The 23,941-nt window shown below is 37.1% G+C and overlaps 1 protein-coding gene across 3 annotated transcripts in view; it reads left to right on the plus strand.

Moving 5' to 3' along the window:
* LOC150093599 (NEDD4-like E3 ubiquitin-protein ligase WWP1) overlaps positions 1-23,941 on the plus strand; it is a 356,729-nt gene that overhangs the window by 200,497 nt on the left and 132,291 nt on the right. For all 3 annotated transcript variants that reach the window (XM_090412558.1, XM_090412559.1, XM_090412560.1), the window contains one exon: positions 1,114-1,195. In XM_090412558.1, coding sequence (XP_090268684.1) covers positions 1,114-1,195 — 82 coding nt within the window. The remainder of the gene's footprint in view (positions 1-1,113; positions 1,196-23,941) is intronic.

A 23,941-nucleotide genomic window follows, 5' to 3' on the forward strand; every position in this document is an offset into this window, starting at 1 on the left:
ATTCCAGGGTGGGTCAATGGGGGGATTGAATCTTTAGAGGAGTTCAATATGTTTTTTTTTTTTTTTTTTTAATTTTATAGGTGGTTTAAAAGTAGCATTATGATTATAATGGTGTAGAGTTATATTTATTTTATCTGATAACTCTTTAATGTATGGGATAGCTATGGTTTTACTGTAATCAATATTGTATGCATTTTTTATGAAGAACTTTATCGATAGTATTTTTCTATAGTCATTATTATATTTTTTTCACAAGAGGTCAGGCCAATAGTTTTAATGGTTGACCAAATTATTGTAACTTTAGTATACTCCAGGTGATGATGACTTTAATGTGAACGTCAAATCGAGTGATTATTGTGGTTTATTTTAAACTGAAGTTTTACTATAATATGATAGTTGTTTCCATAATTTTTAATAATGACTAAATTCGGTGTGTGGACAGACTTATGTGTTCGTTGTACATGTTGTTTATTTTTTAACGGTATAAATTAATCCACATCAACAAACACAAAAGATACATCCGGTATTATCACTATGGCAAGTCAGGCGTAGCAGACCATATTCTGGATACCCCTGCACACAGGATCAACTGGAAGAACACAAAAGTACTGCACAGAAGCTCATACAAGTCAGAGAGATTGTTCTTAGAGGCAACAGAAGCCCTGAAACACACTCCAAATCTCAACAAATATGGCTGTATAAATTTGCCTAAAATCTGGGAGACAGTCATCTTAAGAAAAAACTAGTACCAGTTTTTTTCTCTGTTTAGGACTAGTCTTATGTGATAGCTGCAATTTTTTTTCTTTTTTTCAGATAGAGGGCGCCAAAATCAGGACTCTAGCCTTTGTGTTGCTGCTACAATTTTGTTTAACTAGTCCGTTGATTACACCATGTTGTTATAGTCTCACGTATTGTGACAAACTATGTTTTTGTGCTCTGAAGATGCTAGTTATAACACCAGCAAAATATCAGCAATATGTTAATAAATTAATTATTCACTTATTTTTCTGTGTTCTAATTTATACCGTTAAAAAATAAACAACAATAAATTTGGTGTGTTTTTTAATCTTTTTTAATATTCATACTAGTAATAATTATGAGTATTTCTTTTAGGATGTTCAAGACAGTTGGTGGATCTGTTCCTCCTTTAAAGAGTTTTAAATGGAAACTTGCCTGCTTCAGACATTTATGCCATGTAAGTTACCAAAGGCTTGTATTTTTTTTCTGGAATATAGAGAATAAATGATACAGTGCAATTCATTTATTGATACATAGACTACTGATTCAGTATTAGTATTATTTCTGAGCCTCATTGGACTTAGGACTCATCACAGAAGGCCAAGCTCTGACAGATCATAATACATATCTTAAATAAAGAGCCAATAAGCTTCATTTCGGCGATGTAACATTATTGAAATTAAGAGGATATTAAGTCCCATATTGTTTCAAAACCGAATAAGAAACTCAAAGATTGGAATCAAAGAGTTTCATGCTGAATATAGTAAACTATAAAAGTATCGGCGGATACTAGCGTAAGCCAAAGCACGTAGTACAAACTAAGGCAACTCATAGCAACGGTGGGTAAAACTCTGATCACTATTCTTAGTATTTCCCATAATTTTACATTATGGGAAATATTTCCCATAATGTAAAATTATGGGAAATACTAAGAAATACTATAACATCACACATCTCCTAGGAGATGTGTGATGTTATACATTATGGTGGAAGGTCACTACCCAGACCGGTTTCGACCTTTATTGAGGTCTCATCAGTGAGTAGGTAGACCAAATTAGGTAGACCTGTTTGACAACTCTGCTATACGAGTTGTCAAACAGGTGCACCCATTAAATTACTTAAATAAAGAGGCAATAGGCTTCATTTTGGCAATGTAATATTATTTAAATTAAGAGGATATTAAATCCTATATTGTTTTAAAACCGAATAAGAAACTCAAAGATCAGAATCAAAGAATTTCATGCCGAATATAGTAAATTATAAAAGTATCGGCAGATACTTTTATAATGTTAATGTTAATATAAATAATGTTACATCGCCGAAATGAAGCCTATTGGCTCTTTATTTAAGTAATTTAATGGGTGCACCTCTTTGACAATTCTTATAACAGAGTATATAAGTTCTTTTCGCTATACCCTCAGTATTAATTTGGTCTACCTACTCACTGTGACCTCAATAAAGGTCCAAACTGGTCTGGGTAGTGACCTTCCACCATAATGTATAACATTATACATCTCCTAGGAGATGTGTTTTTACATTATGGGAAATACTAAGAATAGTGATCAGAACTTTACCCACCTTTGCTACGAGTTGCCCTAGTTTGTACTACGTGCTTTGGCTTACACTAGTATTCACCGATACTTTTATAGTTGACTATATTTGGCATGAAATTCATTGATTCCAATCTTTGAGTTTCTTATTCGGTTTCGAAACAATATGGGATTTAAAATCCCCTTAATTTAAATAATAATACATATCATTTCTAACCCTTCATAACATTCAATATTGCAACATTATTTCTAGCTACTCTGGTAATGCATTCACTCACCATGCAAAATTCAGTCATTTGCCTCTGCACTCTCTATCTCTCTGTAAGGTTTCCTTATCATGGAAATCCAGATGTGGCCAAATTAGTGTCATGTACATGTACATGAAACTATCACTTTCTGATACATGCTTATAAGTGTCCTTATTATGGCAGAAGTTTCCTGTTTAAGCTTTACAATTTTTGCAGTGTGTCCCCCCTGAACTTCAGTTCCCTATTCACCAAATTCCCGAGATTCCTACCTACTCCATTTGCTAATGCAAAGTTCTTCCAATAAACTATACCTTGTTCTAACTTCTTCTAGCTAAATATTCCAACCTATTCAAATCCTTTTTGTAATATAAATGTCTCCTCTCAAACCATGAAATATATTGTTAGTATATAAATTTAAAAACAGCATTCCCAGAACAGAACCTCCATGGAGTCCCTTCTTGTTACTCTCCCCTTTTGAGATGTTACCTCCACCCATACACAACTTTCTGGCTCCTGTTGGCATACTGTACCAGACCAGTAACCTCACTACCAACTGAATATCCATTCCCTTCAACAATAGTTTATCATGTGATATTCTACCAGACATTGTAAAATCTAGAAAATTACTGTATAATCACTTCCTCTGTCTAATATGCTTGTCATCCTATTATAAAATATAATCATTTTACCGAAACACAGTAGCCCACCCCTTAACAAACCCATGCAGCTGTCCTAGAAAGATTTCTATTTTCATTAATCCAAGTTTGTATTCATTCTTGGATAGCCTATCTGAACCTATCTACTTATATAGTGACTTTATTTTTCCCTCCTACTTGTTGAGACTGTTCCTGTTTCAAGACTCTTATTGAACAACCGAGTCAAGGCAAATGTTAATTCTTTTGCACATTTCAGTACTGGTCATGACAATGTCTCATCTAATCCAACAGACTTATTAACATCAAGCTCACTTAAATTTTTAAATGATTCACATTCCTGAATTTCCCAAATCTTCTCTTCTTTTATAATAGAGTTTTTCAACACCACTCCCAGCTTTCCAATTTGAAATACACTGACAAAATACTCATACATTAAAAAAAAAAGATAAACCTTATAAACTCGAGGAACTATATAAACTCATCCAGAGCAGGATTTTACATGCATCCATGGCTATGGCAAGATTCAAACCTGCTACCTGTTGGTTGGAGAGAGTGGGTGTGCTATCCACTCAGCCAACTAGACCAGCATTTCCAGTATGCCTTTGGCAGATTTGACCTGCCTTCTCCAACAACTGCAGTCAGTCTTCTGCATTCATACTTTCTTTTGCTAGCCAAATAACTATAGAGTTCCTTAGGATTGTATTTTCTGACTCAGCCAATCACTTTTTATATGCCAGTTTCTCCTTCTTCACTTGCCTCCTCCATAAAGCATTATATGTCAATTTCTTCTAATTCTTCACTATGCTTGTTACTTTCTAGACCCGTGTGCCTCTGCTCTTTATACCTCCTCCACAGCACCCTCTTTTCCACATAATTTGACATGATTTATCCATTTTACTCTGTTTATCCTCCTAACCTTAAGAATACACGTTGACATTTCAGTCAGTAACTGATGTAGAATAAAGTTTTCCAGGAACTAATAATTTCTCCCTTCAGTTAATCATGTCATGTCATGATCAGTCTGTTATCGCTGTTTGCCATGGTTTCACCAGTTATATAAACTGGTGAAATCATGCTGATGACTTCATCTGTTATTGCTGTATGAGATATTGAATGTAACAAATGCCTCATTTGTTGTTCATCACATGTTGTATAACATAGCTATCCCAGTAACTCAAGTAATTCATTCTCTTTATTCATAGATGTTATTTCTTGCTTCAACTCAGTGCTTCCTTAGTGAAAATCACCCGTTATTATCGCTTACCTGTAACTCACCAGTCTCAGCTGCTCGATAGTAGCCGAGCCTGGTGTGTGACAGACAATATATAGCAACACTCAATGAATATTTCATACATCGATCAGATTCAAGTTCAGATTGAGCTTCTTCACGACTCCTTAGAAGTGTCTCATAATATTAATAAAAGCACCTGGGTTCCAATCCCATCCAGGATGCAGAGAAGCTTTATAACACTTTCAGCTGAAGATGAATTAACTGGTCTCATACAGATTATTATTATTATTATTATTATTATTATTATTATTGGGTCTCCATGGACTCAAGAGACTTATCGTGGCAGGACCTTCCTAGGAAACGCAGTCCATCATACCACTCCTTGAACTCATTGACCATTCTTGCCCTCACCACTCTATCAGGCAGTGCATTCTACAGTTCAACCACCCTCCTTGCAAAAAAACCACTGCTCACCCTCTTGATTACAGCTTTCTTTAGTAAGGTTCAGAGATGACCCCCCTTGTCATCGCTCTTCCCACTGTTCCACCAAGTGAAAGAACTCACCAGTGTCAACCCTGTAACTGCCTCTCAACAGTCTAAAAGTCTCGATCATATCACCTCTCCTTCTTCTTCTACTTCTATCCACCAAACTTTGCAGTCCACATTCCTTCAGCTGATCCTCATAACTAATATTGTACAGTCCTGAAACCATCTTTGTTATCTGCCTCTGTATCCTTTCCACAGTTAATTTATACCCTTCAAATCCTGGGGACCAACTTTGAGAACACTAGTCTCTGATCAGTCTTATACAATGGAATGAATTTCTGCAGGTCAGCATCCTTCTCAGTATTGCAGCAATCCTCTGGGTTATCTTCACCACCTTTGCAATATGCTTCCTGAATTTCAGTTTTCTATCAATCATCACCTTTAGATCTCTTGTCTCCCCTACTTCCTCCAGTATAGCTCTCCAATCGAGTATGCATTCTCCCATCGATGGATTCCAAACTTCAAGACTTTACATTTTGCTGCATTAAACTGATACCCCATTCATTTGCCCATCTACCTGGTTTTTATTATTATTATTATTATTATTATTATTATTATTGTTCCAGGCAACTCCAAGGAGTCGACAGACTCATCGAGGGAGGCCCTAACATCATGTCAAGAACAACTATTCGACATTGACACAGTATCTATCATACCTTGCCTTGAACTCATTCACGGTCGTAGCACCCAACAGACTCTGGAAGCTTATTCCACTCATTCACCATTCTCCAAGTAAAAAACCTAGCTCTAACTCCCTTGTCAACCACATCCTTGCCCAGCTTCCATGCATGGCCCCTAGTCCTCCCACCACCAGTCATATTTTCAAAAATATCTTCTGGATCAATCTTATAGAAACCCTTCAGTAATTTCAATGTCTCAATCATATCACCCCTCCTTCGCCTATCGTCCAATCTCTGCAACCCACAAATCTTCCACCTATTCTCATAAGGTTCATTCCACAGACCTTCTATCATATTGGTCACTCGTCTCTGGATCCTCACCACTTCCTCCCCATCACGAAGAAACCCTGGTGCCATAACTGGGCATAGTAGTCCAGATGGGGTCTTATCAAGGCTCGATACAGAGGAACAACAACTTGTTTGTCTCTGCATGTTAAAGTATTTTTCAGAAGCCAAGTGATTTGATGAGCTGATTTAGTCACTATTGCAATGTGCCCCCTAAACTTCAATTCCCTATCCACCAACACTCCCAAATCCCTGGCCTCATCAATCTCCTGGAGTACGGTTCCACCAATGAGATATACTGCTGTTATTCTTTTCACCCCAAAGTACATAACCTTACACTTTGCCACATTAAATTGACATCCATTTTTCCTAGCCCAGTCCTCCAAACTATCCAAATCATACCAAAAAATTTTGATATCCTGTGCACTCACAATTGCTCTACCCAACTTTGCATCATCAGCAAACAAGTGAACACTTCCTCACAAATCCTTTCCTATATCATTGATGAACAAATTGAAAAGCAGTGGTCCAAGAACAGAGCACTGCGGCACACCACTAGTCACAAGCCGTCTTTTAGACTCCACTCCTGCATAAACCACTCCCTGGTATCTCTCCTTCAACCACCCTCCTATCCATCTCACGAACCCTATATCTATCCCCATCTGCTCCAGTTTACTGATTAGGGTTCCATGTGGTAACCTGTCAAAGGCCTTGGTAAGGTCAGTAGTATCACTGTAAATGACGGCTGAACTGGATAACCCTTATCCAGTTCAACCGTTACTGTGTTATAAAACGTGAGCAAGTTACTGAGGCATGATCTACCCTTCACAAAACCATGTTGTCCCCCATACAATATCCCATTTTCATCTATCCAATCCTGTATTCTTTTCTTGACTAATTTCTCTAAGACCTTGAAAATGATTCCTGATATGCTAATCGGTCGGTAATTTACAACAGCAGTCTTGGAACCACCTTTATGCAGTGGAACTATTTTCCCCCTCTTTCCACTCCCTCGGGACTAACCCAGACCCGAGACTCAAATTAAACAAAATGGTCAAGGGTACTGACAATTCTTTAGCTGCTTCTCGTACGACACGAGCTGGTACGCCATCCAATCCCACGGATGTATTGACATTGAGGTTATGCAATAGACTACTCACCTCCACTTCATTCACCATAATTCCCGTATAATCTACTGGTTTATTTGTTTCTGCAATGTCACCACCTGGATGATATATACTTGCAAAGTGCTCACTCAGTAACTCAACTATATCAACTGATTCAGTTACCTCCATACCATCGGAATTCTTTAAAATCATTCAGCCATGCACATTTTTCCTTTTACTTGCTACATATCTAAAAAACTGTTTAGGATTCTCTTTTGCCTGCATGGCCAATGTTCTTTTGTAATCCTTTTTTGCTTTTCTTACCACACTCGTTACCCTTCTGGCCTGTGCTTTATACCGTTCATGTGCCTGCCGGTCACCTTTCTCCTTAAATTCCCTCCATAGTTGTTTCTTTTTTTGCAGCTCAAGCTTAATGGTGTTATTCATCCATTTAACCCCTACTTGATTTATTATTCTGACTCTAGGTATACAGTCAGCCATTGCTTCATGCAAACACTTCTTAACTGCCTCCCATGCACTATCAACTTCTAGTCCTTGCAGTTGTACATGCCATGGCACTTAACCAATCAAACTCCTAAGCTTGTCATACTTTCTAGCCCAATAATTCCACATGTACTCTGTCTTAATTGAAAATTCCACACCTTTAGCCACCTCCCAAGTCAAGACCCAATGATCACTCTCACCAATTGGTGGCAATGTGGTCATATTTGTTACAGCCAAATCCTCAGATGTAATTACTAGGTCAAGCACTCTCTGACCCCTAGTATTTTCCATTACATGGTTATTTTATGGTCATTTTCCATTACATGGTTATTTTATGGTCATTTTCCATTACATGGTTATTTTTTTTATGCGGTTATTAAGCGATAACTATCTGCGATAGCAGATAGTTATCGCTTAATAACCACATAAAATCCAGTTCCTTCCTCCCATGTGTCCTCTCCTCATTCCAATCAATGCGACCATAGTTGAAATCTCCCATAATAATTACCCTCCTTCCATTCATTTCTTCTATTTGCTTGTGCATACTGTCACCACCATCTTTTCCATCACCTGGTCTATAGCAGCACCCAATTGTATATTTAGTTCTGCTAGCCACAATCTCACACCAAATGGCCTCAAATGTGCTCTTTTCTCTATCCTGCAATTCAACTTCTATTCTCCTTGGCTGTAGCTCATCAGCTATCATCAACAATACTCCTCCCTGCCATTTTATTCTCCCTGTCATTCCTGAACACACTATACCCATCACATTCAATCCCACTAGCTATATCATCTACAGTCAGCCATGATTCACTAATACCAATAACCTGTGGTCTGGAAGTGCCAACCAAGGCCAAAAACTCTTCCTTCTTGTTCCTAATACTCCTAGAATTAGGTACATGAATTTAAGACCCCCATTAGCCCCAATCCTACCTTGATGCCTTATATTAACTATCCCACTCTGATTTGTTGTCCTTATTCGCTCGGGCATATTATATTCATTCATACATTCAACTTCCTCCCTAAGGACTGTATATCTACCCCCCCCCCTTAATAAATCTAGTTTCCCTGAATTTGCACATCCATTACATTCAGCAACACTTTCTCAAGTCTCCTTACACCGTAACCATTCAAATGCAAGCCATCCATCTTATGTAGATCCTTTCACCCATCGAACTCACTCCACACATCCACAAATTCCACACCACTCGTCATACATAACCCATGCATAAAGTCATTAGCAATTATGGCCCTCCTTTTAAACATTTCGCTGTCATAGCATGGCAAAAGATAATCATTCTAACTCTCTCACTCTTTTCTTTTACTACCTCAAACAATTCATTCAGGTCTTCTATCATTTCCATTTTATCTCCTTTCAAATCATTCGTACCTGCCACAACAATTATTTCTTTCACCATTTCCTTTTGCTCTCTAATAGACTCAGTTACATCCTTTATGGTCGCACCAGGTTGGTACGATTTTGTCAAATCCTCTATTAACACACCTCATACTAACGAGTCTCCATACAGCACTCTATCCTTCGTTATGTTCATGTTCACACTCATACATCTATTTTTCCTGTCATACTTTTTATTATTGGTTGGTTCATTCAGTCGACTTTTGCTCATACGCTCTAGCTGCTGTTTTGCCCTTTGTATTGCACCATTCAACAACGCGATCTCACTCATTGCATCTATCTCATCTTTTTTATTCTCTGTAAAACCATTAATACTATCATTCAAACTTTCACAATTCTCTGGTACAACTTCGCCGTTTCTTGTCATATCCCTATTTTCTTCATTCTGAAGTTTGACAAAAATATCACACTCATGATCCGAAATACACCTCAACTCCTCATTCTCCCTACATTTTCTACACACATTCACTCCTTTATTATCATCTAACCACACTCTGACCGCACTCCGCAAAGCATACATTTCACAGATAGTACACTGGATCATCTCCTTTACATTACCGTTCTTGAAAGAAGATGGCGAACCATCATTACTGGCCGCCATTTTCCTTCGTACTGGAGCCATCACTAGTAACGTATTTTATCAAAATTATAAATTATAAACACCAAAAACACACAAACAGACGCACTAAGATACGCAAGGCAAACAAAACTACGCAATTTTAAAGTAAATTTATCAACAATAACTGAAAATAATGCTTATCTTATCTGGAGCTTTCACGAACACTACGCATTATGAATCCCTCTAGTGGCGACTTCCCAACATAGATTATGTTATAAAACACTTTAGTACACTAACTACATTAATAAAACTACAATAATATACTAAAATTACACAATTAAATCTAACAAAATATTAATAAATCAACAAAAATCACAAATCTTTCAGGAGCTCTCCGACAGTACGTCCTTTCACCAGCTAGCCTCGACACCGGATGGTGTCGAGGCTAGCTGGTGTTTATTCAAATCCTCTTGCCGGGTTGTCACATCTGCACTATTACTAATAACCGTGTCCAGTTTCACATCATCTGCAAACAACTGAATATCCTCTTGGAATCCATTGACAATGTCATTGATATAAAGGTTAAACAATACAGGTCCCACTACTCAGCCCTGTGGAACCCTACTTGTAACCATCTGCTTCCTTGATATTGCCCCACCATACACAACTCTCTGATACTTATCAGACAGCCAATCCTGAATCCAGTTGACTTACCCTACATCGAAACTCATGTCCTGCAACTTAAATATCAGCTTATCATGTGGCACCCTGTCAAATGACTTTGCAAAATCCAAAAAAATGGCAGTATGCCTTTCCCTCATCAACTGCTCTTGTCACTTTATTATAAAAAAAGGCAATCATATTACTAAAACAAGAGCTCCAATTAACAAATCATGTTGATTCTCAGTGATAACATTACCCTCATCTGTCCAATTCTGTATATGGTCTCTCACTAATTTCTCCAAGATCTTAACAACTACTGATGACACACAAACAGTCCTATAATTAGACACTTTCAGTCTGCTACCACCCTTATGCAATGGCACTTACCTTTGTTCCATTCCCTCGGTAACTTTCCTGTAGCTAGAGTTTCATTGAAAAGCCAGGTCAACGGAGCTGTCAGTTCTTTAGCATATTCTCTCAAAACCCGTAGTGAAATACCATCCAGTCCCACAGCTTTACTGACATCCAGAGTACTCAGTATCTGAAACACACTCTCCTCCTGTACCTCTAAACCTCGAACCTGCCCTATCTCTCTAGCATTAAAACTGACTCCTCCAGGATGAAATACTCCAATAATGTGTTCATTGAACAATTCCACTATGTCCTCTGCGTTAGTCACTCTATTCGCATTTTTATCCCACAATATCATTCTTACACACTCATTTCCCCTCCTACTGGCTACATAGCTAAAAAATTCCCTAGGATTTTCTCTGATCTTAATGCCAATCGCTTCTCATATTCCAATTTTGCCTTCCTCATCATACTAGTCACTCTCCTGGCCTGAGTCTTATATTCTTCATGCATCTGCTCTTCACCCCTCTCCTTATATCTCTTGCACAATCTCTTTTTCAACTGCAGTTCCTGTTTGATATTGTTTGTCATCCACTTTACACCAAATTGTGTTCTTTTCTTCACTCGTGAAATGCAGCTTACTATTGCTGCTAAGAAATATTCCTTCACAATTTCTCAAACACTAATGATATCTTGTCCTTCCAATTCCTCCCACCATGCAACTGTCTCAAGTTGATGTCTAAGACTATTATCACCTGCCTTATAATTCCACATATGTTCCCTTTTCTTTGATACTCCTGCCTTTCTGTTCATCTTCCAAGTCAAAACCACATGGTCACTCTCTCCAACTGGGTGGGGGGGGGGGATGTCATATCAGTTATTATCAGCTCTTCTGATGCTATGACCAAATCCAAAACTCCTGAACCTCTTGTTCCATCTATTACATGTTACCTAAGACATCTGTCCCTCAAGAATTCCAGAAATTCCATTCCCTTATTACTACATGCATTTTCCTTTTCCCAATTTATACTGCTGTAGTTAAAATCTTCCATAACAATCATTCTTCTTGCACTTGCCAAGCTCAACTGACTAAACATCTCCTGCTCCTCACCCTTTGTACTCCTTGGCTTGTATGAATACCCCATTAAATATCCTGTCTTGCCCACCTCTACCTTACATCATATGCTTTCAAAACCATTAGCATCACTGCCCTCCAAAGCCTCCACTCTGAGAGGATATAAGTCATCACTTATCATAAGCAGTACTCCACCACAGTGTTTTCCCTTCCTACCCTGTCAATGCTGTACCCTGCTACTTCTATTCCTGTTATTATATCATCTTCCGTCAACCACATCTCAGCGATTCCAATAATCTCTGTACAGGCTGATGCTATCAGTGCCACCAATTATTATTATTATTATTATTATTATTACATTACACCTCCAGGGAGTCCAAAGACTCATCGAGGGAGGGCACCTACTCTACAACTCTCTGTCTCCACCAACCGCAACTACCTTCATCATCTACACCAACGCCATCTACTGCCCTTTATTCTGGATACTCCTGACATTAGTATAAAGCATAAAAATGTCATTGTTTCTATACCTATCATTATCTCCTCCAGACTCCACTGGATTCTGCATTACTTGATGTCATCCCCCTTTCCCTCCAAGTACCTATTCCCACAAGTGGCTGTCCCCTCTACCATCCACACAAGATGTGATAAAGTTTTTCCTTTTGGAAACTTGTGAATCAAGATTCAAAACAATAATTCACAATTCAAACAAAACATATTGAGTAATAATTCAAAATGATCTAGTCCAATCCCACAATTTCTCATTTGGCTTTTTATTCCTTCTGCTGAGGTTATCCTTGAAGCTTTATTACTCATATCACTATTTTGTCATCTCACATTTCTGCTGGTAGTGCACTCCCCACGGTATAATGTTCATTTCCCTCTCTGAGAACACTCTTTTTCTCTTAGTAGCAATCTACTCAGCTTTGCATTGCCATTCTCGCTCAAATAGAGACCATCTCCATTAAACAGCTCTTTATAACTTAACTTCAAATTTATTTCATATGTCCATATACTTAAGTCCTTTCTGTCCATGCATGGTATCTAATCTAATCCTGTGGCCTCCTCTTTAAGAGGGTTGCAGCTGATGAACAGTCTGCTTCAATGCCTCTCTATCTCTTGCTTCTGAAAGATTCTTGCCTGTCCAATCTTTGATGTTGTCTTTCCATTGAAGTTGGGATCTTCCTCTCTTTCCCTCCACCATCCCCTGCAATACTATTCTGGGAAGTTCTCCAGAAGAACCCCTCATCAAATGTCCTGCAAATGCTATTTTTCTTCTTTGGATACTAGCCATATACTCTCTTTTCATTTTGAATCTTTTAAGAATCTCTTCATTGCTCACTCTTTCAGTCCAGCTGATACGATCCATTTTTCTCAAGCACCACATTTCAAATGCATTCAATCAGTCACTCATCTCCTTATTGATCGTCCAGGACTCACATCCATACATCCCCACACTCCAGATCATTGTCTTGAGGATTCTTACGTTTAGCTGTTTGTTCAGATTTCTGTTTCCTAATATGTGGTATATTTGGAAAAATGCTGCTTTTGCTTTTTTAATTCTGTTCTTAATTTCATAATTAGATCTATCGTCTTCTGTTATCCAACTCCCAAGGTATTCAAAATTTTTAACATCTTCTATTCTTTGTCAGTTCAAAGTGATTTCCATCCCATCATTTTTTTTTCCTTGAAATCTTCATCACTTTTGTCTTCTGAATGTTTAGTTTCATTTTATATTTCACATTTCCAACCCTGTTCAAAATTTTTTGCAAGCCTTCCTCTGTTTCGCTCATAAGTACAATGTCATCTTCATATCTTATATTATTTATCAGGTGTCTGTTTATCCTTATTCCATCCTTCAGTTCTTCCAAGGCCTCCCTCATCATCCATTCACTATACACATTAAAAAGGGGTGGACAACCCACAGGCTTGTCTCACACTCTTTCTTGTGGGGATGTTATCATAACATTCATAATCATTGCACTTTTCATTTCTCCTGCTATCATACCTCAACAACACACTCTGCGTCTCACACTCTTTCATTTAACTCTTTCTAATGGCACTCTCAAACTTCATGCTACTTCATTCACATTTTTTTGAAAATCATTCATTCCAGTGTTCCAGTGGTTAGTTTAGTAAAAAATTCATATTTTTACTAAATATGAATGGTAAAAATTCATTTTCTGAGCCTCTTTTCAGTCAGTTCTTGTAGTTAGTCAATTTTTAATTGATGAGGTGAGTAGAGTCACTTCCCCCCCCACACACACACACACACCAGGAGTATAGGTTTTAACTCAGAAATATCAATTGTGGACCACACTTGGTATACATTCATATACCTGATTATATATTTAATCAGGATTGGGAACTCTGTTAGCAAGATTAGTTCATTAGTTCTTCAGTGTCTGTATACAGTATTGCTATCTTCTTGAAGTGACTGTTTATTGCTATTATTCCTTCATTCCTTATAATCAACATTTCACATGCTTATTATTATCTGGGTTACATGCCTCTGTACGTTTTCTGCTCACTCATCATCAGGAAATACCTGGACACAGTAATTCATATGCAGTCAGTTTTGGAAAGTTTTGGAAATGTTCTTATTCCTACAAGTTAACATTTTTTCTTCATCACAGCGGTCCATTGTGATGAAGATAATATCTCAAGTAATTTCCAGCCCAGCAAAAAAAGAAAAAAAAAGAACTTTGCAGTGTCCATTGTTTGTAATGACTTAACTATTTTAATAACATAACTGCTGAACTTTAATTTCCTGTCTTGCTTCAAAGTTTGCAACAAATTTCCATCAATATGTTTAGTGGAAAAAGAATGAAAAAGTTCAAATGAATAGAATCAAGGAAATGAAAGAAAAACAGGTGATGAATGACTTGAGGATAGCAATGTATGGAGATTCCATTATCAAAGGTGTGAATAAAAGCATCTGCAAGGTTTGTTTTCCAGAAGAGAGAGAGAATGAGCAAAATTTCATGTTTTGGATATAAGTAAACAACCAAGAGAGTTAGTTGTTATTGTGGAAACAAATCATATGATTGGATATAAAGAAAATGTAAGGATGGATATCAGGAGGTTATTGAGGAATGTAAACAATAACAGCATGATGGGAAGGTTTTCCACGTGTTGCCAAGGTATGACAATAATGAATTGAGACAGAGAGAGAGAGAGCAAGAATAATGAATAGTATGCTGACGATTATTTGTGAGGAAAAGGAAGTGCAGTTTGTAGATCTGCGGCATGTATTTGAGAGAAGAATGGATTTGAACAAAAGTGACTACAGCATCTGAATGGCTTTAATGTGAATCAACTCGAGAGACTGTTTCTAGAAGGAAGAGCAATGAGTGATATGATCAAGAGATCAGAGGAGTAAGAGATAAAATGAAAGATTAGGAGAGTGGAACTGATTAGACTGAAGTGCTTATTAGTGGAAATAGTAGTAGTGTAAGATGATGAGAGAAAGAGAATACAAGAGGAATAGAGAAAAATGGGGGTGCAGGGAACAGGGTGGACAGAGAGACATGGCATATGGTAAGTAGATGAAATAGTAGTGAATGCATTATGGAGATGATCAGAATAGGAATCAAATGGCCTGGAATATGGGGGGGGGGGGGGGTAGTTGAATCTGAAGATATATATGAGTAATTGGTGATAAAGCCGATTGCCCATGGGTAGTTGTGGAGAAATGACAACCAACAGGTGGTATGGCTAGAACTAGTTATAGACCAAAAAGTGAACTGATGTGTTTATTTATACATGCCAGGAACATTAGAAATAAGGAAGGAAGGAGATCACTGACTGAGTTTATACCCAAAAGGTTGTTGGAATAAGTGAAACATGGTTAGATTAGGAAGATATTCTAGGAGAGTAGAAATGGAAGGTACAATGTTTTTTGTAAGGATAGAAAAGACAAGAAGGTCAGTGTTATGATGATGATAGCAGGGTAATTATGTCCACAAACAGAATGAAATTCAAGAAGGAAATAGCGACATTGGTTTTGAGCATTATGGTGTAAGGTAGAAGTTGGCAAGAAGAGATATTTATTTGGATATTACTACAGGTTGGGGAATATGAAGGGTGATGACGAAAAAATGTATAAGCAACTTAGATTAGTGAACAAGAGAAGGGTGAACATTACTGGTGATTTTAATTATGGTAATATAGGTTAGACAGCCTCCATAATTCAGTTGGTATAGATGAGCCCTTTGGTCAGAAATACCTGGGTTCAAATCCAATTATGACATTAGGAACATCTATCAGGGTCCTTTCAATGAAATAGTGAATCAGCCAGACTCATATGTAGATGGAGGATTTTTTCTTCCAGAAACTCAGATTTTTCATCCCTGAAAACAAGTAAATCTGACCCATGAACAGATCAATCTACAGGCATAAATACTTGCCTTTAAGAGATGCAGCAGAGGAGCGGCATGCAGGTTGCATTGATATGCCATGACCCTGTCCCTTAGGACAGGTTTGAGCTCCCTAATCAGGGAGCTCAAACCTGTCCTAAGGGAGGATGGATTGGATTGAAGAGAGAATGTAGACTGGAATAAAGAGATAGCATTTTTGAATAGGAAAAATTAATTTCTTGAGTGGAGTTGTTGAGAGATAACTATCTTAGCAGTATATAAAGGAGTTCATGTGAAGACCAAGAGTCTTACATCTGATCATTTCATCAGGGAATGTGATTGTAAGCAGATAATCGCATTTCCCTCCAGTTGGTGAGAGTGATTATGAAGTGATCTCCTGGGTGGTGCCTAGCCAGGACTTCTGTCCTAAATCATCCTAAAGAAAGGATGTGGAACTACACAGCCTGTGATTATGAAAAGCTTAGGAGACAACTTAGAGTTATAGCTTGGAACGAGGAGTTAAGTGGGAAGGAGATAAATGCTGCCTGGGCTCTGACCAAAATATATTTAACGGCATCAATGTGTGAATGTATTTCAAAGGCCAAAAAGTGATTAAGAGAGGTGTCAAATGAATGCCAAGTGTAAGCAGACTATTTGCTTACACTTGACATTCATTTATTATCATCACCAATTTTCATCAAAGAACCAAATTCAAGACATCATGGCAACACCTTCACTCAGTTACTGACATTTGATTAATTATATCATTATTTGTGTTTGTGGTCAAACTCACCATCTGTTTCCTGTCTATGTTTAATTTACCTAAAGAGATAACCAAAGATTGAAATATATCTACCCCTGTTGTTTGGCCTTGCAGAGATACAAGTTCCACAAATTCTTCTATGATGTACATATCTTCATCAGCATCTGAAATAAAAATACAAAGCTGTGCCACATTAGTAATATCAGTGTTTTCATCAATGGCAATGGAAAATGTAAGAAAAGAATGAGCTTTATTCTTAGTTTCAAGTTTAAGTTTTCAGAGATATCCATAGCATGTTCTGCAATGGTATTCCTTGACAATGATATATCTGAAAATATTGCCATTTTTCAGGCCAAACTATCTCTGAAGACTTCATCATGCATTTTTTAACAAATTTACCTTCTGAAAAGGACTTTTAAAGTGGAAAATTGCATAGCTAGCTCTAACTGCAGCATTACTCTTTTATGTATGTTTTAACTGACTGCTGGTTCTCTAATTCAGTGCATAGTTTAACAATTTTTATTTGCAAATCTTTCCACTATAATCTTTAAATTTCTTTTCATGATTAGTTTTATAATATCATTGCACATTCCACTCTTTAGCAAAAAAAATTTGTTTACTGCAAATCAAGCAGGTCAGTTTACCATATCCAATTCGACAAAAAATATATAAATCTGTCCCTTTTTTCTTTTTTTTTTTTTTTTTTTTGCACTATTCTATATACAGTATCAACTTTTCTTTGCTTTGGCATATTGTGGTTAAATAGATATAAAATTTTAACATAAAATAATTTGTAAAACTAAAATTATCTTTAGCGACAGCAGTACACTATCGCTGACAAGTAAGTATATATATATACTTACTTATATATTTGTTTAATGTAGCTTTGTTAGCATGTTCTTTCTGCAGCGTAAACACAGCTCCACAGCAAAAGTTAAGCCTTAAAAAGTTTCTCTTTAATCCTTTACCATTAATGGTTAAAGATAAACTGTTTTATAATCTATATAAGTATATATCAACAGAATAATTTAAAATTAACAAATAATAATAAAAAATAATTTTTTATAAATTTGAGCTGCAGGCCGGATTGAATATGGCTATGGGCTGGATCTAGCCCTTGGGCCATATGTTTGGCATCCCTGATCTAGGTTCTATCCAGATCATCCTTGTCAAATGACAATCCATAATTCAATGATTCCATCAATTCCTGTTACTCCCTACCATCAGCATTTATGAAAGTTATCCTACCATGTCACTCTTCCTTTTACATGCCACACAGTGAAAGAACTCTGGGATTTCCTTTTGCTCACTCACCTAAATTCTGTCATATTCTGCTTTTCCCTCCCTTCTTACCTGTGATTGCTGATAAACTTGCTTATTCATTATATTTCTCTTTAAATTCCCACTACAAACTTTTCTCTGTCTTTTTTTTTTTTTCATCTCTTGTTTAGTGATGTTAATCATCCATTTAATTCCCACCCGATTTATCCTCTTGAATTCTAGATGTTCTGATATTACCTCCTTCAAACAATTCAACTATATCCCCTGCACTAGTAACATTGCTCTTCTGCAGCTTTTTATGATATGGCACCACTTGAAGTAGTGCCATATCATAAATTTGTTGAAATTGTCAACATATATATGGGCATACCCTTCCCCTTCTTAAATTAAAATTTTACACATTTAGCCATTCCCAGAGTCAATTTTCCAGATCTACCAAATGAAATTCACCTCACCTAGTACCATCACATGCTGCTTCATTTAATTATCTCTCAGTAACTGTATAAATTTGATATCTTTCTGCTGATGTGTCCTACCTTCCTTCAAATCTTTCTCCCCACAGTTGAGCCTTCACATTATAATGACTGAACCTGAACTTATTTACTGATAAATACCCTCTACTAACCTATAGAAACAGTAGCATCAGCAAGCCAACTATATATTTTTTGTCTTACAAAAAATTTGCAAAGCAAATGTTTTGCCTTACAAATCCATCCATTTTTGTTCATCCTCTTAACTAGCATTGTATAGTCTTTGCATCATTTTTGTTATTCACCTCTGCACTCTCTGTTAAGATATATTTATTCCCTTCAAATTCTAGTGATCAGATCTGCACACAATAATACAGATATGGTCTAATTAGGGCTTTATACAATGGAATCACCACTCCTCTATCTCTGCTGGTCATCGTAAGTCTCAATATTGCAGAAATCCTCTGGATTCCCTTCTTTATAATATCCCCAAACTCAAATTTCTATCAATCATCAGCCCAAGATCCCTTGGCCTGATGATTGATATTACCAGAGTATGCAGCCTCCCATTGGTGGATTCCTTTCAAGACCTTACATTTAGCTGTGTTAAACTGATATTTCCATTTGTTTGCCAACTATACAGCTTATTCAAATCCACTTGAAAAGACACTACATTGGCACTACTATTATTACTAATTATATTAAGAAGGATTATATTATTAGAATGTCACTGACATAAAGGTTAAACAGTAGAGGCCCAATACCAAGCCCCATGGATCCCAACATGTGATCTTCTGCTTCCTTGACACTGTTCCCTCATACCAGTTCTCCATCTCTCAGATAGACAATCTCCAATCCTGTTTACTAACCTGATATCTAAACTCATATGCTGTAACTCAAATAGCAGCTTTTCATGGGGCATTCTGTTAAATCATCATCAACAACCACGGGTCCAATGCCTGTAGGTGTCTGATGCCATCTTGATATGATTCTTCCATTGCATTCTATTTTGTGCAAGATGACTCAGTTTGTGTTTAGAGTTTCTGCACCATTTGACAATGTCATCGCCCATTTCTCTGTTTGGTCTTCCTTTTTTTGTTCTTTTCTTCAATCATCTCAAACAGCAGCATTTTTATTTTTCTCTTATCGTTCATTCTACATATATGGCCAAAGAGACGTAGTTTCCTTTTGATTATTTTCTGGATCAGGTTTTCTTTTGGTTGTATTTGTCTGTAGATTTCCTCATTGTTCACTTTCTGGATCCAGCTTATTCTCAAGATCTTTCTATAGCACTTCCTCTCAAATGCTAATATCCTCCTTTCAGATTCTCTCAGGAGTACCCAGGTCTCACATCCATAGAGCATGCTGCTGAAGATACAGGTTTCTACAATGCTCAGTTTAGTTTGCATCTTTATAGCTCGGCTCTTCCATATTTTGTCTATGGCTTTTAAAATAGTTGTTGCTCTGGCTATTCTAATTTTTATCTCTTTTTTTGGAGTCCAAGTCATGCATCATGTGGCATCCAAGATATGTGAAGTGTTCCTCATTTTCCAGTTGAAATCTGTCTATTGTAACTCCTGTTCAGTAACTCCTGTCGTTCGAATATCATTGTTTTAGTTTTTTCAAAGTTGACATTTAGTCCATATCTTTTTCCTTCTGTGTATAGTGTTTGCAATGTCTGTTCCAGCCTTGCTGCATCTTCTTCAATCAAGACAATGTCATCTGCAAAGCAGAGGTAGTTTATTTCTCATGCCATTTATTGAAATGTCTCCACCTTCTTCTTTAATCTTATCTAGTGTTCTTCCCAGATGTGTGATGAAGATGATTGGTGATATTGGGTCCACTTGTCTTGTGCATTGACTAGTGACAAACCAATCTCCAGTCTCACCTGCTATTCTGATTTTTGCTTGTGCTTGGCTGTTTATATCTTTCAGCAGGCAGATCAATTTATTGTCCACACCATAGGATTCCAAGACAGCTCATGTTATATTTTGGTCAATATTATCAAATGCTTTTTGGAAGTCCACAAAACAGCACTATATCTTTTTGTTCTTACTTCGAGCTTTCTCTGCTATTAGTCTTAGTGCGAGTATTTGTTGCACTGTACTTCGATCTTTTTGAAATCCAGCTTGCTTATCAGGAAGATGTGCTCCCATGTGACCCTTCAGGTGTTCTGTTAATATTTTCATCAGCACTTTGCCAAGATGACTCATTAATGCAATAGTTCTGTAATTGGTGCATTCTAAAGCACTGTCTTTCTTATGAAGAACAACCAAGACCAATTTTTTAAATTCTTCGGTGGCATACCCTGATCTCCATATTTCATTACATAGCTTATGTATTTCTTTTACAACTGATTCTCCCCCATATTTTAGCATCTCGCCTATAATGTTGTCATCTCCAGGACACTTGTTGTTCTTGAGATGTTTTATAGCCTTATTCACCTCCTCTTCCAAGACTTCATTTTCATAGATCTCTGCTGGTGGAGAGATCGCTTTTAGTTCTTGATTACTTCTGTTCAGTATTATTTAGTTGATTTTTATATAGTTCACTGCAATATCTTGTCCATCTGTGTATGATTTCTGTCCTGTCCTTTGTAAAACAAAAAATAAAAATAAATTGTAGAATATGCCTTTTCCTCACCAACCACTCTTGTTAATTTATTGGAAAAAAACAATCCAATTACTAAAACACGAGCACCCCTTAATCACTCCAAGCTGTACCTCACAGATAACATTACCCTTGTCTGTTCAATGCTGCATATGATCCCTTACTAATTTCTGTTCTTACTAGTTTCTTCTAGTTGTTAATATTTCTCCAAAATATTAACAACTAGAAGAAAGACGAACTGTTCTACAGTTTGACATCCATTCTACCACCACTCTTATGCAATGACACTTACTCTCCTTCCACTCTGTGGACCTTTCCCATAGCCAAACTGGTGAGTGAACAGAGCTGGAGCAATCAGTTCTTTAAAATGTGGTGAAACCTCCATCTACTCCCACTGCCTTATTGACATCCAGAGTACTTAGTATTCAAAACATACTCTCCTTATTCACTTCTAAATTTCGAACCCCCATTCCCCTAATGTTATAACCTGCTTTTCAAGGATGATATGTCACAATAAAGTAATCATTTAGTAACTCCACTATGTCTTCTGCATCAGTCACTCATCTCCAATTTTCATCTAATATTGGCATCTTCCACAATCATTCCTCCTCCTACTGACTACATAATGAAAGAATTCCTTAGGATTTTACTCAGATTGCAGGGCTAATCTCTTTTCATAGTCTTGGTTTGGCTTCCTTGCTGTGCTAATCTAAACTTCCCAGTCTAAGTCATGTTCCTTGTGCAGCTGTTCTCCACATTAACACCAGTAAATATTTCTTCACCAGTTCCCATACACTGATGATATCTCTCCCTTCCAATTCTTCCATCCATGGAACTGTCCCTAGTTGATTTCTAAGATTATTATAATCACCTGTCTTATAATTCCACATAAATGCCTTTCTCCTTGATACTTGTGCATGTCTGTTTATCTGCCAAGTCAAGATTATCTGGCATTAACTTACTTCAACTGGAGCAAGGATGACATCTCAGTTACATTCAGATCCTCTGATGCAGGGACCTAATCCAGAAGTCGTGAATCACGTTTCCTACAGCATTTGTTCTGTAATTATTCCAGAATTCCATCACTTACTATTACATGCTATTTCCTATTTCAATTACCTAATGCTGTACTTAAATATCCCATAATGATCGCTTGCTTTGCACTTGCCAACTTAACTGCTTAAACATCTTTTGCTCTTCACCCTCTTTGTTCCCTGACTTTTAATAGCATCCCATTAAATATCCTATCCTCTCATCCCACTTTGCATATGCTGAAAATTCACTAATGCCATTCTTCACTCTGAGAGTTACACTCATCACTTATTATAAATAATAATAATTATTATTATTATCTGACCTCCAATGAGTCAAGAAACTCATTGTGGGAGGCTTATACTCTCCCATGCAAAAAGATCATAGAACCATACCTTAAACCCATTCACACTTTCTGCACTGCATTCTGCTCACCAGTCACTCTCCATGCATAAGACCTGCTTCTTAACCCCCCCCCCGCGCACACATTCCTTATACAGCTTCTGCAAATAGCCTCTACAATATGAAAAACCTCCTCCACGTTAATCTGGTAAAAACTCTCCACATTAATTTGGTAACAACTCATCAACTTATGTGTCTCGATCAGTCCCTCTCTTCTTCTATTCACAAGGCTCTATATTCTAGTAGTAAGACTTATACGTTGGTTAGACATAACTGGTATTTAATTTACGGAATTAACAACGCATATGAAGTATATTAATTAAAGATAACTTTAATGAATCACTTCTATATTTCGGCAATGTCACATTGCCATCTTCAGGAACATAAAGATATGGTATGTGCACTAAGGAACTAACAAAGCAAATGAGGAAGAAAGTAATAAACTAATTTTGTTCCTAAAGTCCTAATGGTGCCCTCTTGCGGGCTAATTTGGTAGTCTTGGCAGTTGGGCTGAAGTTCTCATAATGAAAGTCTCCCAAATTTGGGGCAGTTTCATGCACCCAAATTTGGGAGATTCATAACCTCAACAAATTTGGGTGCATGAAACTGCCCCAAATTTGGGAGACTTTCATTATGAGAACTTCAGCCCAACTGCCAAGACTACCAAATTAGCCCGCAAGAGGGTACCATTAGGACTTTAGGAACAAAATTAGTTTATTACTTTCTTCCTCATTTGCTTTGTTAGTTCCTTAGTGCACATACCATATCTTTATGTTCCTGAAGATGGCAATGTGACATTGCCAAAATATAGAAGTGATTCATTAAAGTTATCTTTAATTAATATACTTCATATGCGTTGTTAATTCCGTAAATTAAATACCAGTCAAGGCTCTATAAGTTGCATTTTCTGAATTTCTTCTCATATCTGACATTCTATAAACCTGACATTAACTTAGCAAACCTTCTCTGGACCCTCTCCAATACATCCTCATTCCCCTGAAAACCAGATGACCAAGTCTGTGCACAGTAGTCCATATGTGGCCTGCTCAAACCCTTATACAAGGTAACATAACCACTTTGCTTCTGCATATCAATGTCTTCCTCGTTATTGTTATAATTTGTTGGGATGCTCTTACAGTTTTAGAAATGCAATCCCTAAACTTCAAGTCTCTGTCCACCATCACTCCCATCTCTTACTCCTTCAACATTTCTCCATTAATTGGTTACTCTGCATCCCAACTTTGTCATTCAAATTTCAAGACCTTCATTTTGCAACATTAAACTGATTGCGCCTTTCATTTGCCCAATCACAGTATATTGAAATCCTCCTGCCTTGCAGGAGGATCTTGATACAAACTTCACTTCTTTCTCCTCACACATTTTTGCTAGCATTTCATTCAAAATACTTGCTCTCTA

This window comes from Typopeltis vanoorti, chromosome 23 (genome assembly GCF_054136105.1).
Source record: "Typopeltis vanoorti isolate ZY-2024b chromosome 23, IOZ_Tvanoo_1.0, whole genome shotgun sequence".
NCBI classification, from domain to species: domain Eukaryota; kingdom Metazoa; phylum Arthropoda; class Arachnida; order Uropygi; family Thelyphonidae; genus Typopeltis; species Typopeltis vanoorti.